The sequence below is a fragment of the Triticum urartu genome, chromosome 3A (genome assembly GCF_056163025.1).
Source record: "Triticum urartu cultivar PI428250 chromosome 3A, HENAU_Tu73, whole genome shotgun sequence".
Classification (NCBI taxonomy): Eukaryota; Viridiplantae; Streptophyta; class Magnoliopsida; order Poales; family Poaceae; genus Triticum; species Triticum urartu.
This window is the reverse complement of record NC_141875.1, coordinates 556,080,393-556,097,670: the sequence shown is the minus strand read 5'-3', so window position 1 is coordinate 556,097,670 and position 17,278 is coordinate 556,080,393. Positions and strand designations below refer to the sequence as shown.

The following is a 17,278-nucleotide window of genomic DNA, read 5'->3' as shown; positions in this document are numbered from 1 at the left end:
TTGAAAAACTTTTATTGTTTGTTTGATTTTGATTTTGAATTTGAATCGGTTTCTAACTGACGCGAGATTACTAACAGTAATCAAAGTGACGTGGCATCGTTAACGGGGGATTACTGTAGCCTAATTATCCGGGCGTCACAATTCTCCTCCACTACAAGAAATCTCGTCCCGAGATTTAAGAGGGAAGTAAAGGGGGAAGGTTCGGGTTACGAAATTCTAGGGAGTGTTCTTGGTCTCGGTTGTTCTTCTCGAAGAGGTCAATCCATTACATTGAAGTCTTCATTTGTCTACTTCAGGTTATCATTGTGATGTCGTTCTTTTCTCGGGAACTCCAACGTACTTACGAATAGGTAAGGGGCAGCTCGGCTACGACAGAATGCTTATGAGGGAAACAATCTGGGGGTTAACCCATGAATGAGCGTAAGATTATCTCTCGAGCTGAACATATCGAATACATCAAGAGTAAGGTACGAAGGTACAATAAGGGGTTCCAAGTGGATAGATAGTTGTTCAATGTCTGAACCATAGTGAGAAAGGGTTCACAGTAGCGAGAGTAAGTATTGCATCTGATACCAGAATGGAGCACTAGGAAGGTGGCTCGCGAATTACCTACGAAACCAAGAGCAAGGGATAACTTTGTTAACAAGGTGTACAGGAGAGTCAGGTTTCGATCCTGTGGAACTGTGGGTTATGGGCCCACCATGTGGTTAAAGGTAGGAAGGACGGTGACATCTTGCACGATCATGTAAGCAAGGCATGTCAGAGGATAGTCTGTCGGTCATGTCGGCAACACATCAGTACCAAGGGCGAGGGACGAAGAGAACCATTTTCCCGCTCGTTGAACGAGGCGGACCAGTAGGCAAGATTCTCGTCCATCGATGGTTACTGGAATGCCATCAACAAAAGTAACAGGGTCGTTCTAACAGAGTGGTACAACGAGGTGTTTACATAAGCAAGGATATATTACTGCTTATACAATATAGAACACAAGAAGGTTTAAACAAACCAATGTGAAGGAAAAGTGATTGTCTGGTTTTAAACAGAACAATGGAAAGGAAAATGTGTTTAAACACATATTTCAAGGGTATATTCTTCCCAAGGAAAAGCAGAACATATTATCCATGACAGGATATAATGTAGAAAACTCCTTAGGTAGGGGAGAGAAATTTCATGACATTACCCATACAACGGTGATTGGATAATTGAGCAAGAAACATTTAGCACTGGGCTTCAAATGTTCTTGTTGAAAAATGGAGTACCATAGGCATGCTTCGAGATAGCATTGACGGGGTCATCAAGTAAGGGGTCGGCATTTGGATGCACAAAGGATTCATCAGGAACAACTTATAGCATAAGTCTTATGATTTCCTTAGGGAAGAATCGCTAAGCTTGCTAAAAAGGGAACTATAACAATAGGTCCTCCGGCCAGGGGTGATAGGCATGACCTCACCTTACCAATATATAAGGACCAATGTTATAACTCTTGGAAATAAGTCCCAACCATCATAACTGGCCGAGATTCAGATCTGATTGGTGCCAGGATACCTGAGACATTTGGATGCCTGAGAAGAAAAGGTGCAACACAATTTGACAAGAAGACAGTGTAAGATTCTCAGGAATTGAACTATGCAAGCGAGTTCCGAAACAAGAGTTCATCAATAAACCAATGAAGGAATAAGGAGGTAGTTGATGAACTCAGTGACAATTCATCGAGATTTCGAAAGGATGGGTTTCCACAATTATGTGAACCAGGAGATAACATTTGTCAGATCAAATGATATAATATAATGATGTATGCTCGAGGAAAGCATACACAATTGAACATTGGCTGAAAGGTGCACCCGAAAGATGGGCTTAGGTAGCATGATCAACGTTAGAATGGTGGTTCAACAACCAATAGTCTAAGAACGAACTATCGACCATCAACTTCAAAGCAATAGGGTTGTTAGAAGTACAAAATTCCACGTAGTACCGTTCACTTGTTGGAATCCCGGTTAGAACCAACACGGGGACCAAGAAAGAAAGGTGATGGTGATAAGTATTACCTGTATCAAGAATTCTTAGGAGGTGGTGAAATTCTCACGACATTCTTGACATAAAAGATGGTAATACTCCAAGGCATCGAAGAATAATTGCTGGATAGCACGGGTCTCCAGGTATAACACAAAACACGAACAAGTTTGTGTTGGAGGGAAAGAAATAATGTTGCCGGTGATAACACAAATCATCGAGGGACAAGGATGGTTACATGTCATCATACATTTGGTTGATATTCTAGAAGGAATCAAAATGTTGTTTGATGACCACGACAAATTTAGTCGAGAGGCTCCACGAAGATGTAATCGATCGGCGATGACATCAAGTGAAAGGAATGATGAAGCGAATGGTTATTGGAACCATGGGTATGACACAAACTCGAAATCAAGTTTGTTGTTCAGGGAGAAATGATATGATGAGGAAAATCGACGTAAGCTTAGCTCATCGTCAAGAATTGTGCTCCGTGAAGGACCAGGTAGCACAGTTAAAAAGTTGCACGATAATGATATAGCCGATCAGGCTAGGAATAACTTGAAGGGTTATTAAATCATAAGCAACGAAAATTACTTAGAGTTATTGAATCGTAGTGCGGGATCGGTTCACTTAACGGTGTTCTCGAGTGTTTAATAACTCAGGGCCCGTGAAAAATTGGAACTAGTGAGAATGTAGCACTTGGTTGAAGAACCCATAAGAAGTTATGCAGTTCCGTGATAATCTTGAGATACCAGGGGGTAATACTCGACGACAAATCAAAGTAGAGGTTGGACTGGGGTATTACCCCGTAGAAGACAAGCGCTTAAACTTGCCTGAGAAATGGGGTCAAAGAAGAACATATGGTCGGAACCACGATTGCAAGGATCAATTCACAGATACCAAATGATATTATATCAAGGAGGATAGTTATTATTGCAAGAAGCTTCCATGATAGGATATACATCGTGTCCATGGGCATGAACACAAGTTCAAGGTCGACTCCCACTTCTTCAATGCATAACCTTTCATTCACTGCTCTAGATAAAACTGATTTCAGTGTCAAAACCTACCTGGTGAATTATCAGAGGAGTATGACCCGTGAAAACTTTCGAGTTCACACAGTTTTAGAGAAAGCATATGTTCAACCCATAGGGGCTTCTTAGAAACATATACCACAAGTTTCATGAGTAAATATTACCAGCTCGAAAGCAGAGCATGGTTGGCAAAAGGAGAGGATACAAATTATCAAAGGCATTATGTATCGGAGTAAGAACTCACAAGGTGATTAATTATGAAGGACATTGTCGGATAATAATCCAACAGTGGATATGGTGACCCACAATGGAGCTGATGTGAGTATCGATACCCAATTAGAGGAAGAAAGAATGCAAATGCATCGTTTTACAGAACATCTGAATAATTCAACGTTTAAATAACAAAGGAATTATGATTTTCAAATCAAGGGATCAGGAGCAAACGCTCTGATCAAGGACGGACAAGTTGAATAGACTTAGGGGTACAATCGATGGCAATCTGATTGGCCGAGGACCAGCTCACGTTTTAAATGACATCTGAGCTGGAAGGATGAATTCTACGATCTGAGTGAGGATTGCGAGAATTCGCAACATATTGAGTCAATGGACTCAAAATGATATTGACAAAGGTAGTCAATAAGATTACTATACTTATGGGATTAACCATAATGCAAGCAAGCAAGAATTTCAGGAGCAATAGGTTGCTCAGGATTTTCGGAAGATCGAATGGTATTTCGAAGAATTTTTTGAACTGCATGAATATCTGGGGATGAGCGGATACTCGATAAATGCGAGTAATTATCCGTAGTGGTATGCATGTGGCAAGGAACTGCAAGGCAGTAGGCACAAAGTATCCTCGGGGTATCTTATAATAACAAGATCGACTGGGAATAAAAGTAAGCACGTCAGGTCTAAATACTTATCCATAGGGATATTCCGGTGGTAGGGACTTGCAAAAGCAACGACATAAGGTTTCGACAGAATATCGGAGAGTATCTTCGAAATCTTCTGGTGCAGCCGGCGATCACCTGGACTGAAGGGGCTCTCCGGGAGAAAGTATTTACGAGAACCTAAGTTAGATTTTTAGTAAACTCATTTAACCCGAATAGAAGAGAGATCAGAGTCCCGGAGTATAGGTCGAGGAATAAAAGATCCTAATACCACCCAAATGGCTACGTGGGCCCGTAAGCCACACAACCATGTTAGTAAACAGTTTTCACTGACTAGACTCGACTTCGGCCAAGGAGTTTGGAAGGGGGATTCCTACAGGCAGTTGGCTCTGATACCAACTTGTGACACCCCCGATTCAATCGTACACTAATCATACACGCAAACGTGTACGATCAAGATCAGGGACTCACGGGAAGATATCACAACACATCTCTACAATTAAAATAAGTCATACAAGCATCATATTACAAGCCAGGGGCCTCGAGGGCTCGAATACAAGAGCTCGATCATAGACGAGTCAGCGGAAGCAACAATATCTGAGTACAGACATAAGTTAAACAAGTTTGCCTTAAGAAGGCTAGCACAAACTGGGATACAGATCAAAAGAGGCGCAGACCTCCTGCCTGGGATCCTCCTAACTACTCCTGGTCGTCGTCAGCGGGCATCACATAGTAGTAGGCACCTCCGGTGAAGTAGGAGTCGTCGTCGACGGTGGCGTCTGGCTCCTGGGCCCCAACATCTGGTTGCGTCAACCAGGTAGAAGGGATAGAGGGAAGGAAGGAGAAAGCAACCGTGAGTACTCATCCAAAGTACTCGCAAGCATGAAGCTACACTACATATGCATGGGTATCAAATGGAGTAAGGGTATCATATGTGGACTAAACTGCAGAATGCCAGAATAAGAGGGGGATAACTAATCCTTTCGAAGACTACGCTTCTGGCAGCCTCCGTCTTGCAGCATGTAGAAGGGAGTAGACTGAAGTCCTCCAAGTATCATCGCATAGCAATAATCCTACCCGGCGATCCCCTCCTCGTATCCCTGAGAGAGAGCGACCACCGGTTGTATCTGGCACTTGGAAGGGTGTGTTTTATTAAGTATCCGGTTCTAGTTGTCATAAGGTCAAGGTACAACTCCAAGTCGTCCTGTTACCGAAGATCACGGCTATTCGAATAGATTAACTTCCCTGCAGGGGTGCACCACATACCCCAACACGCTCGATCCCATTTGGCCGGACACACTTTCCTGGGTCATGCCCGGCCTCGGAAGATCAACACGTCGCAGCCCCACCTAGACCAACAGAGAGGTCAGCACGCCGGTCTAAACCTAAGCGCCCAGGGGTCTGGGCCCATCGCCCTTAGCACACCTGCACGTTGCGAGGGCGGCCGGAAGCAGACCTAGCCTAGTGGCGTTCCAGTCCAATCCAGCGCGCGCCGCTCCGTCGCTGACGTCACGAAGGCTTCGGCTGATACCACGACGCCGGGATACCCATAACTACTCCCGCGTAGATGGTTAGTGCGTATAGACCAAATGGCCAGACTCAGATCAAATACCCAGATCTCGTTAAGCGTGTTAAGTATCCACGAACGCCGAACAGGGCCAGGCCCACCTCTCTCCTAGGTGGTCTGAACCTGCCCTGTCGCTCCGCCACAAAGTAACAGCCGGGGGCCGTCGGGAACCCAGGCCCACCTCTACCGGGATGGAGCCACCTGCCCCTTCAGCCCCCATCTCCAAACAGTTTCACAGGTAAGGTAACTGTGTAAAGTATATTGTATATGCCCGTGATCACCTCCCGAAGTGATCACGGCCCAGTAGTATAGCATGGCAGACGGACAAGAGTGTAGGGCCACTGATGGAACACCAGCATCCTATACTAAGCAGTAGGATAGCAGGTAATGGTAACAACAGTAGTAGCAAGGATAGGCTATGCATCAGGATAGGAATAACGGAAAGCAGTAACATGCTACACTACTCTAATGCAAGCAGTATAGAGAAGAGTAGGCGATATCTGGTGATCAAAGGGGGGGCTTGCCTGGTTGCTCTGGCAAGAGAGAGGGGTCGTCAACTCCATAGTCGTACTGGGTAGCAGCGGCGTCGGTCTCGGTGTCTAGCGAGAGAAGAGGGGGAAGAAACAATAAATATTTAAGCAAACAGATGCATAGCGATGCATGACATGACAAGTAGCGGTGTTAGGGGTGCCCTATCGCGGTATGAGGTGATACCGGTGAAGGGGGGAAACATCCGGGAAAGTATTCCCGGTGTTTTGCGTTTTCGGACAGACGAACCGGAAGGGGAAAGTTGCGTGTTTGCTATGCTAGGGATGCGTTGCGGACGAACGGGCTGCATATTCGAATTCGTCTCGTCGTTCTGAGCAACTTTCATGTACAAAGTTTCTCCATCCGAGTTACAGATTATTTTATATGATTTTTCAAAGTTTTATTCATTTTCTGAAATTATTACTAATTCAAAATTAATAGACAAAATGCTATGGGTACCCAGCCCTGCCTACACAGAATGTACACAGAGGCTGACAAGTGGGCCAGGGGGACCCAGTTGACCAGTCAACGTTTGACTGGTCAACAGGGGTGGGACCCCGTGTCATTGTCTGTTCAGCCTAATTAGGTTTTAACTAATCTAATTATTGTTTAGTTAATTAACACTAGTTAATTAGGTTAATTAAACATTAATTAATTAAGTTAATTTAATTAATTAAGTTAACTAATTAATCAATATACTTTTTATCATTTATTTATTTATTTATTTACAACTCTTTTTTATTAACGTTCTGGGGGCTGGGCCCCACTTGTCATAGGCCCACGGGGGCCTTAGCGGATCGGGCGCGGGGCGCATCTGGGCGGGCGTAACCGCCCGAACGAGGGGACGCGGGTGCGGGCGGCCAGCGCGGTGAGGCCACCGCGGCTGGCGGGGCAAGGGGCCGGAGAGGGCGAACCCGGGTGGGGCCGCGGCGAGGGCGAGGCCCCGGCGGGGCGCACGAGCGCACGGGGAGGGCGCGAAGGGGGAGCCGGGGCGCACAAGAGGGACGCCCCAGGGCCATGGTGGGCGCGGCCGGCGCGGAGCTGCAGCAGACAGCGGCAGTAGCAGCGCCAGCAGCTGCTGCGTTGCAGCACTGGGCGGCGACGGTTGGGCGCGCGGGGCTGCCGGTGCAGAGGGCGGGAGGAGAGGCCGGAGGAGACCACGGCGACGGACGCGTGCGGAGGAGCTCGTCGGGGCGGTCGGGAGCGGCGACGTGCGACAGAGAGGGGAAGAGGGAGGGAGCTCACGATAGGGCGCAGGGACTAAGGCAGCGGCGTGAGGAGGAGGACGAGGACGACTGCGGCGTGGAGGAGGCAGACCAGCGGGGAGGCGGAGGCACGCCGGCGAGGAGGTCCGGCGAGGTCCTCGGGCGACTGCGCGGGCTCCGGGCGGCGTCCGTGGAGCTCCGGGCGGCGGCAAATCGAGGATGAGGCGGCGGCGAACGACGGATCGGGCGCGGCGTCGGAGCTCCCAGATCGGGAGAGGGGGGAGGCGAGGAGGACGGCGGTGGGGGGGGCACTGGCGGTGTTCGACGGGGGCGTGCGGCAGAGGGGTGGGATGGGGGCGCTCGTCGATGGGGGGGAGGGGACGCTCGTCCCTGATCCAGATCGGGACGAGGAGAGGAGAGATGTGGGAAGTGGGAGGAGTGGGTTAGGGTTCGGTGTCCCCTGGGGGGGTTAGTAGGCGTGGTGGGGTGGGCCGGTCCGGCCGGGCCGGCCTGTAGCTAGCTGGGCCGAATGGCCCAGGGGGAGGTTTTGTTTCCTTTTCTTTTTTTATGTATTTTCTTTTCTTTTATTTATTTCCTTTTCTGTTTTGGGCTAATTGTTTGGGCACCAAATGAGTTTTGTAAAATATGAGAGTTGGCCCAAAATTCAAAACACAATATATCCTACCACCAAAAACTAGTTTCGGGTAATTATCATTTCATATTTATTTATTTTTTTAATAAAAAGGTTAGTAAATAATGTTTTCAGCCACTGTTTGAGGTTGTTTAAGTCACTTATCAAATTTCAATAATGTTGTTTACAATTTTATCATAGCCTCTGATTTATCTACTATTTATCGAACATTTTAGTTTTAATATTTGAAAAACTTTTATTGTTTGTTTGATTTTGATTTTGAATTTGAATCGGTTTCTAACTGACGCGAGATTACTAACAGTAATCAAAGTGACGTGGCATCGTTAACGGGGGATTACTGTAGCCTAATTATCCGGGCGTCACAACCCCCACCGACCGCCGCCCACCAATCACCACCCCTGCTGAGGCTGACCTCACCCTAGCCACGGGATCCCACGATCCACCGCGCCCAGGCACGCACCACCCCTTGGCCGTAGCCGCCGTCTACCACCGCAACACCATAGTGACCACCACCACCGCAGCAACCATTGCATCGCAAGGAGCAGCAGCAAGATCAGAACCACCAAGGCCAGATCCAGATCGGAGCAGCTCCAGCGAAGCAGCATGGTAGACGAGCAGGCCCTGCACCGCAGCACACCTCGAGCTCTGGAGATGCCACGCCCGTCGCGCCCCACCAGCCACCGCGCCCGCCGCGCGCAGTCACTGCCGCGCCTGGCCAAGGATCTGCGCCCCGCGCTCACATCCAGAGCCGAGAGCCGGCCCAACCACGCGCGCCGTCCAGTCCCAGGTCACGGCCGGAGCTCGGACCGAGGCCGCCGCCCCGGCGCCCCAACCTCTGGCCGCAGCCGACGCCAAGCCGAACGCCGGCCGCCCGTCCGCGCCAGCCGCCGCCCGCGAGGTCCTAGATCGGGACCGCCCAAGCGCGAATGACCGCGACCGCGCGCCCACCGCCACGACCAAACGCCTCACCGTGCGCCGAAGACCACCTCCGCCGCGCGCCAGGACGCCGCCCCGAGGCCGAGCGCCGGACAGCTGCCTATCGCCCGCGAGATCCCCTTCTCCCGAGCGACAGCAGCCAGAGAGCGCGCCCCGCCGCCGCCGGCTCCGCACAGGCTTTGCCTGCCGGAGGCCACCGGCGACGGCGAGGAAGAGAGAGTCGGGGAGAGGGGGAGGCTGCGGGGGACGGGGGGCCGCCGCCCGTGTCGCCCCGGGGAAGGAGCGGCGCGGGGGCCGGGATGCGCTAGTTTTTCTCCCAAGATCTGTATGTGTCATTAGAGCCCTGTCATTTTCATTACACCTAGTCTGAATGGGATGAAAATGGACAAATCCTAAGGCAAAAAGCCGCTATCTAGAGATGAGTGAAGATGTTTTTATGTAAGAGGGCACCAGGAAGTTGTAACTACGCTTAATTGGAACCGGGCTTTTCATGAAACCAACAATAACGGTTTATTTTGGTTCCCTCATTCTTCATGTTTGATTCACTTTGTTAAGATAACTGAACTTACCGACCATATGAGAACCTTAAAATCCTATCCATAAAGTTGTGTAGATTGGAGAGTGGTTTGCAAGATTAATTCTCCATCATGATAGTGGTAGGAGTGTCATGCATGACCAGTGTGCTTACCTTTTTTTTCTTCTATCTATGGATCAGCACAAGATAGTGAGGCACATATCAGTGGTGAATTTTCTCCAAATAGAAAGAAAAAAAACATGGGCCTGAGAACTTGGGAGCCATTTTGGTAGTAGGACCAACATATATACCATGTTTGTGGAGTATGGAACTATGGATTGTGTTGATGCCCAGTCAGAATGCACTTTGACATGTGAGTGTCGACCTACTATGATACCATCTCTTTAGCCTGTAGTAGTATTATGATCAATGCACTTCCTCCGTGTCACACAACTTCTCCGTTTGAATAAGCAGCGAAGCGATTATCTGCTCGCTTAGCCTGATGCTGATGGCTGGTGATGCTTGATCACTTCTTTATATACTTATTCGATCTTCCGTTTATACTCGGTCACTCATCTGCTGCGTGCCGTCGTATTTCCGTCTTTGTTGGTCATACAGTATTACAATTCGTCCTCTTAACTTGTTTAGCGTGCATTGTCCTGTCTGTCTGTAATATGATTTTGCCGGCCGGATTTGCTTGTCTTTCTGGAAGGACTGCTTCACAGAGCGGTTCTGACCAATTTGGACCTTGTCAGCTGTTCGCGTCCGTAGCGATAGATTAACACTCAACCGCTCGATCGGCGCCGGTGTCTCGCTGCGCAGGCCTGCATCACTGATAATGGGTTGAACTGTTCCAGTTTTTGTTTTTGTTTTAAATAGAATCTGCTTTGAAGTTCGACTGACGTAAGACTCGAACGGTAATGGCTTCTTCCATTCATTCGAAGTACATGAATAGGAAATATGTAGGATTGCGATGTCATGCCCACGAAAATCCTAGAAGATTTTCTTAATGAATGTTGGAATGCTACCATTTCGAAAAGAAAAAATCCTACTCCCTTTGTAAACTAAACATTCTTATATTAGTTTAGTTTACGGGGGGAGTACAAGATTTGGTTTGTGTGATTGCATCATAGGAAATCAAAGGGATTTTTTTTTGGAGTTGATGCTTAATGTCCTACTGATTGTAGCACAAATGAATCGTTCGCAAATTTTAACTCAATCCTACAAATCAAATCAAATTGTTGAATAGGAGAAGTTCCCAGGGATTCTAATCCTCTAAAAAATTATATTAAAAGTCTTTTGAGGGACACTAATATCTCCAATGAACGGAGTGCACACCTGCTTTGGGCTGATGGATGGACAAGAATAAAGGCTTCTTTGATTTGTAGGATTCCGAAAAGTAGGGATAGAAACACAGGAACATAACAGGATTGTATGTCCAAAACTTCATAGGATTTTATGCGCAAAACATGAGATTGTGGAAACATAGGAATTTTGTATAATTGGGTGTTCGATCCATACGAAATGGTGAACATAGGAATTTCATCTATGCTCTCTACACTCGGTTCAAATTCAAGTCCAACAGTAACCTACTTTGTATAAATGTTCTGGAAACTTACTCCTATTTGTACCTTTTATTTCCTGGAACCGTGCTATAAAGGAGCAATTTGAAAAGACCATGTAGCTCCAGCTCAGGACCTCAAGTCAAGCACTTAGTAAATTGACAGACAAAATGCTCTTTCATCTGAATAAGAAAGCCGTGGGGCCTCGTTAACGCGACCTAAAGTCGCGTGTGTCAATTTAAATATGGCGTGCAAGGAGGCGGCACTGAAATTGGAAAAGCAATGGCCATAACCATATGCCAATTTAATTGAAATTGGAAAAGCAACAGCCATAGCCATGTGTTAATTTAATGTGAGATCACTGTATCTTTAGTTCTGAACAGTAGCGTATGTAAACATGACGACAATTTGTATAGCAATAGCATCAGTGTGATCCCTCTGAACCTTGCATTTGTAAAATCTTTGTCTGCTGCACCAAAATGCAGATTTATTGTATCTTCCTAGAATTTTCCTTGTCGCATATATCTATACCATACTTAACAAGATATTTGTAGTATCCGTATTTTCTTTCTAAAATATATTAAGTGTTTTTCTCCAATATAGACGGACGCGGCATCAGACGCCTATATGTTCTAGTACGATCTACACTGCCAGGCAGTATAGTTCATATGTAGGCGAAACCATTGATTAGTGGAGTGGAGAGGTACCCAATACTTGAAATCGTGAGGCTTGCCCCCTTCTCTACTTGGTTGTTGCTGTTAGGAGTACTAGAGTGGTTCGCCGAGTATCCATCGGCTGAACATGGCGAAGCACCTCTCGGGCTCGTACTCCGGCGCGGTGTGCCCGCCACCCTGCAGCAACCGAATCGAACTTGATCAGAACCAGTTTGTGTATCCAGGCAAAAAAAAGAACGCAAGTGTTACCTTAATGGTTGTGAATGTCATGTTGTTGGAGTAAGTTAAGGTGAACCTGCAAGAAATACATGCATCAACAACAATAAGCAGAATACAGTCAGCGTGAAGTAAGAAGTAGTAGTAGCGAGGCAACGATGGTGTGGTACCCAGCAGACTGGCCATGGAGATGCCACGCCCTCCAATGGTGTGCCACGGGGAAGCCAAGTGACCTGATCCACGCCTGTGTCCCCAGGTGCGGCACCAATGCGTCATGGTCGCCGCTGTATACAAGCGCACGGTAGCCACCATTGGCCGTGACGTTCCGGTGGTACTCAATGCTGCTCCTGAGGTCGATTGTGTAGGGCAGATCGCCGTTGTGGCACCTCACCCACTCCTCCACGCTCCCCTCCTTGATCCCAAGAGCATTTCGGGTCACCTCCGCGTTTGCCCAGAAATACGATAGGTAGTACCCATAAGTCTGCCACAATATTGGTATACATAGCACTAATAAGTTACTTTTATTCTCGGGTATGTACTTGTAAGTTGTCAAAGTGATGGAAAAATACGGTAGGTAGTACCCATAAATCCACACAATATTGGCTATAAGTTGCATTTTTCTTGGCTAAGTACTACTCCCTCCGTCCCAAAATATAAGAACGTTTTTGGCACTAGCATACTGTCAAAAACGTTCTTATATTATGGGACAGAGGGAGTAATAAATTGTTAAAAGCGATGGAAACTATCTAACTCGCATTGTACTACATGAGGAATGGAGACATTACTACTTACAACACATCCAAATGGAGGGCGAGGTGGCGGATTTCCAACTAGGATCCTCCTACCAGCGCCACCCGAGTACTCGGTCCCACTATCAGCTTCTGGCCGGGCTGGAGTGGACGCAAAAACGCAGGTGTCCAGCAAAATCTGGGCCTGCTGAACTTCGGACAAAAGCTGCAAAAGTTGCATTGCGAACGGTCAAGTCAATTCTAGCATAAGATGTTTCTTTCTTCTTCTTACATGATTGAAATCATCCAGAGCTTGGGCGCACAAATCATTTGTCGGGAACATGTAGTCCTGTCCTTGGCAATGGCCCAATATGGTCTACATATATTATCAGCAAAGAAAATATTAATGGCCACTTTGATTGCGATAAAATGGAGTATATACATGGCTGATATTAGGCTCGAGTCTAGTTTACCTCATACAATTGATCTGATATTATACCAACTCCGTGAGCATATGGCACTTTAGAGCTTATATCGATGCTTTCACCAGTCGATGGGTTGCCTACTAGATATCCCTGAAATCAACAAACATACATATATGATAATGATTTATGATACTTACTGTTATCGCTAAAACAACTAAGTAGTAATGATTATGTCATTTGGTACCTTAAGATTAATGCGGGGACTATTTCCTGCTTCAATACCTGAAGAGGGAAGCTAGTGAGCATGAATTCATATGCAGTTCAGAACTTCAGATAGAGCTTATAGTGAATTGAAACAGTTGATGATACTAGTTTGCACACAGGTTGACGCAGATGGACTTGCCAAACAGGGCGTAGGGTATATATATGTACCTTGTGAAATGATGTGTGCGATATATGGCACAAGTTTTCCGGCATAGGAATCTCCACCGATATAGAAAGGATTTTTCAGGTATTTGGGGTGGTCGCTGAACCACTTGATGAGGAAGTCATGGAGCTGCAATGAGGAGGACACATCCCCGACCTCGTACCCCTTGGGTTGCTTGGCAAAGGAAAATCCAGCACCGACCGGCGAATCGACGAACAGGATGTGTGCCACCTGCACATTCCCTTGGTGCTGTCAGGGTGCAAGCAGCATGCGTACAGATACATTACAGGCAGCGAGCTGCTTCAGATGGAAGAAGAAGCTGGCTAGGAAGACCTTTGTCCATGAGTTTGGGTTGATGTGCAGGCGTGGTAAGCTGCCATTGTAGGGCTCCAGGACGAACCTGACGGGACCTGCACTATACATGAATGATGTGATCATGCTGCAGACGGAGAGACGACCCAGCAGTCAGCAATTCTAGTTGATTGAATGAAAAGAGAGACCGATCTCGTAGGCGAGGCCGCTGAAGGCGGAGCAGCGGTCGCCGCCGGTGAGCCAGAGAAGGAAAGGTACCCCCTCGCCGCCGGCCTCCGACTCGACGAAGTAGTAGAAGAGCTCCGTGCCCTGGTCCACCTCCACGTACCTTGCGATTCAATTCATTCATGGACATGTCGACTTAAGAATCCAACGGAGGAAGTAGACTTGGCTCATGGAGATTGAGATGGGGATGAGGGTACACACACACCCAGTGTGGAGGCGGAAGGGGAGGCGGCCGTCGAAGCCGGGGAGGCTGGTCACCAGCTTGGAATCGATCGCACGCGGGGCGACGGCGATGAAGATGAACGACAGCAAGTAGCAGCAGCTGAGCAGCCGCGTCGTCGGGATCATCTCAGTACTCGTACTCGGACTAGCGGCGGCAACGGCGGCAGAGCAGAGCAGAGCGGATCAACTGCTGGCATAGTTTTGGCCGGAACTGTCTAGAGAGGTGTTGGAGATTTTCTGCCGGTCTCAACTGCTCTACCACACGTGTCATGCCTCTTATCCAGACGTGTCACGGCAGGACGACTGGCAACATCCGCCGCTTGGAAACGAATCTGATCACCGAAACTCATCACGTTAGCTCGGTGAATTCCAATCAGTGACACGCCTCCGCTAGTAATAGTGGGAGTAACTTAGTGAGAGTAACTTTTTTTTTACAATCAAAATTTGCGATCTACTCCATCCGTTCCTAAATATTTATCATTCTAGGAATTTCAACAAGTGACTATATATGGAGCAAAATAAGTGAATCTACGCTCTAAAATATATCTATATACATCCGTATGTGGTAATCCATTTGAAATCTCTAAAAAGACGAATATTTAGAAACGGAGGGAGTATTCATCAACTGTCAAGGTAGTACAAAGAACACTAAAAGTGAAAATTAGATCCAGATCCATAGACCACATAGCGACGACTACAATCACTGGAGCAAGCCGAAGGCGCGTCGCCATCATCGTCCCTCCATCATAGGAGCCGGACAAACCTTGTTGTAGTAAACAGTCGGGAAGTCATCTGCTAAGGCCCAAGAGGATCAACGCACCAGAACAACAGCCGCCGCCGACGAAGAGAAACGTAGACCGAAAGGATTTGACCTGAAGAGATACGAACACGTATGAACGAAGACCAGATCCAAGTGGATCCACCAAAGACAAACGCCGACCGAATCCCGCGAGATCCGTCGGGAACAAATCTCCACACGCCCTCTGATGATGCTAGACGCACCACCAGAACGGGCCTTAGGCGGAAGAACCTTATTTCAACTTCAGAGAGCCTCCGTCGTCTCGTTTTTTTAAATAGAACACAAACTCTAAACGAACACAAAAGAGCACCTAAAAATAATGTAGGAGTCCTCTCACCAAAAAAGGCCATTCCTACTAAAGTCACCGGGGAGATGAATGATGAGATCAATGATGGTTATGTTTCCTAACCATAGACATGAGTTGTCATTTGATTAACAAGATCACATCATTAGAGAATGATGTGATTGACTTGACCCATCCGTTAGCTTAGCACGATGATCGTTTAGTTTGTTGCTATTGCTTTCTTCATAACTTATACATGTTCCTCTGACTATGAGATCATGCAACTCCCGAATACCGGAGGAACACTTTGTGCTACCAAACATCACAACGTAACTGGGTGATTATAAATGTGCTCTACAGGTGTCTCCGATAGTGTTTGTTGAGTTGGCATAGATCGAGATTAGGATTTGTCACTCTGATTGTCGGAGAGGTATCTCTGGGCCCTCTCGGTAATGTACATCACTATAAGCCTTGCAAGCAATGTAGCTAATGAGTTAGTTACAGGATGTAGCATTATGGAACGAGTAAAGAGACTTGCCGGTAACGAGATTGAACTAGGTATTGAGATACCGACGATCAAATCTCGGGCAAGTAACATACCGATGACAAAGGGAACGACGTATACCGCTATGCAGTTTCACCGATAAAGATCTTCGTAGAATATGTAGGAACCAATATGAGCATCCAGGTTCCGCTATTGGTTATTGACCGGAGACGTGTCTCGGTCATGTCTACATAGTTCTCGAACCCGTAGGGTCCGCACGCTTAACGTTCGGTGACGATCGTATTATGAGTTTATGTGTTTTGATGTACCAAAGGTAGTTCGGAGTCTCGGATATGATCACAGACATGACGAGGAGTCTCGAAATAGTCGAGACATAAAGATCGATATATTGGATGACTATATTTGGACATCGGAATGGTTCCGGGTGAGATCGGGCATTTACCGATATACCGGGAGGTTACCGGAACCCCCCGGGAGGTATATGAGCCTTATTGGGCCATAGTGGGAGAGAGGAGAAGGGAGCAAAGGAGGGGGCGTGCCCCCCAAGCCCAATCCGAATTGGGAGGGGGGCCGCCCCCCTTTCCTTCCTCCTTCCCCCCTTCCTTCTCTCCTAATCCAACTAGGGAAGGGGGGGAATCCTACTCCCGGTGGGACTAGGACTCCCCTTGGGGGGCGCCTAGGAAGCCGACCCCCTCCCCCCTCCACTCCTTTATATACGGGGGAGGGGGGCACCCCATAGACACACAAGTTGATCATTGATCTTTTAGCCGTGTGCAGTGCCCCCCTCCACCATAATCCACCTCGGTCATATAGTAGCGGTGCTTAGGCGAAGCCCTGTTCCGGTAGCATCATCATCACCGTCATCACGCCGTCGTGCTGATGAAGCTCTTCCCCGACATTCTACTGGATCGTGAGTTCGTGGGACGTCACCGAGCCGAACGTGTGCAGATCGCGGAGGTGTCGTACCTTCGGTGCTAGGATCGGTCGATCGTGAAGACGTACGACTACATCAACCGCGTTGTCATAACGCTTCCGCTTATGGTCTATGAGGGTACGTAGACAATACTCTACCCTCTCGTTGTTATGCATCACCATGATCTTGCGTGTGCGTAGGATTTTTTTAAATTGCTACGTTCCCCAACAGTAATCCTGTTCTGGAAGTCATGTTACTAGACCATAATGAACCCACGAACTATGAGGAAGCGATGATGAGCCCAGATTCCGTGAAATAGCTTGAGGCCATGAAATCTGAGATGGGATCCATGTATGAGAACAAAGTGTGGACTTCGGTTGACTTGCCCGATGATCGGCAAGCCATAGAGAATAAATGGATCTTCAAGAAGAAGACTGACGCTGACGGTAATGTTACTGTCTACAAAGCTCGACTTGTTGCGAAAGGTTTTCGACAAGTTCAAGGAGTTGACTACGATGAGACCTTATCACCCATAGCGATGCTTAAGTCTGTCCGAATCATGTTAGCAATTGCCGCATTTTATGATTATGAAATTTGGCAAATTGATGTCAAAACTACATTCCTTAATGGATATCTTAAAGAAGAGTTGTA

General features: G+C 47.4%; 1 protein-coding gene across 1 annotated transcript; it reads right to left on the bottom strand.

The window, feature by feature from the left end:
• Nucleotides 1-11,305: 11,305 nt before the first annotated feature.
• LOC125545046 (serine carboxypeptidase-like 18) lies at nt 11,306-14,389 on the bottom strand. The gene is made up of 11 exons (XM_048708893.2): nt 14,111-14,389; nt 13,869-14,008; nt 13,702-13,778; nt 13,374-13,599; nt 13,186-13,223; nt 12,990-13,091; nt 12,809-12,892; nt 12,581-12,742; nt 11,959-12,269; nt 11,822-11,867; nt 11,306-11,749 (listed from the first exon to the last, which is right to left on the bottom strand). The coding sequence occupies exons 1-11, from the start codon at nt 14,251-14,253 to the stop codon at nt 11,666-11,668; spliced, it is 1,413 nt and encodes a 470-aa protein (XP_048564850.1). The 5' UTR covers nt 14,254-14,389; the 3' UTR covers nt 11,306-11,665.
• Nucleotides 14,390-17,278: the final 2,889 nt, after the last annotated feature.

What these genes read in the sequence shown, in the direction of transcription:
- LOC125545046 (XM_048708893.2), bottom strand. Translation starts at nt 14,253, where the DNA reads ATGATCCCGACGACGCGGCTGCTCAGCTGCTGCTACTTGCTGTCGTTC. An exon ending in CGCACACATCATTTCACAAG is followed by an intron (nt 13,224 to 13,373) that starts GTACATATATAT and finishes TTCCCTCTTCAG; the next exon opens with GTATTGAAGCAGGAAATAGT. An exon ending in CTCCATGGCCAGTCTGCTGG is followed by an intron (nt 11,868 to 11,958) that starts GTACCACACCAT and finishes TATTTCTTGCAG; the next exon opens with GTTCACCTTAACTTACTCCA.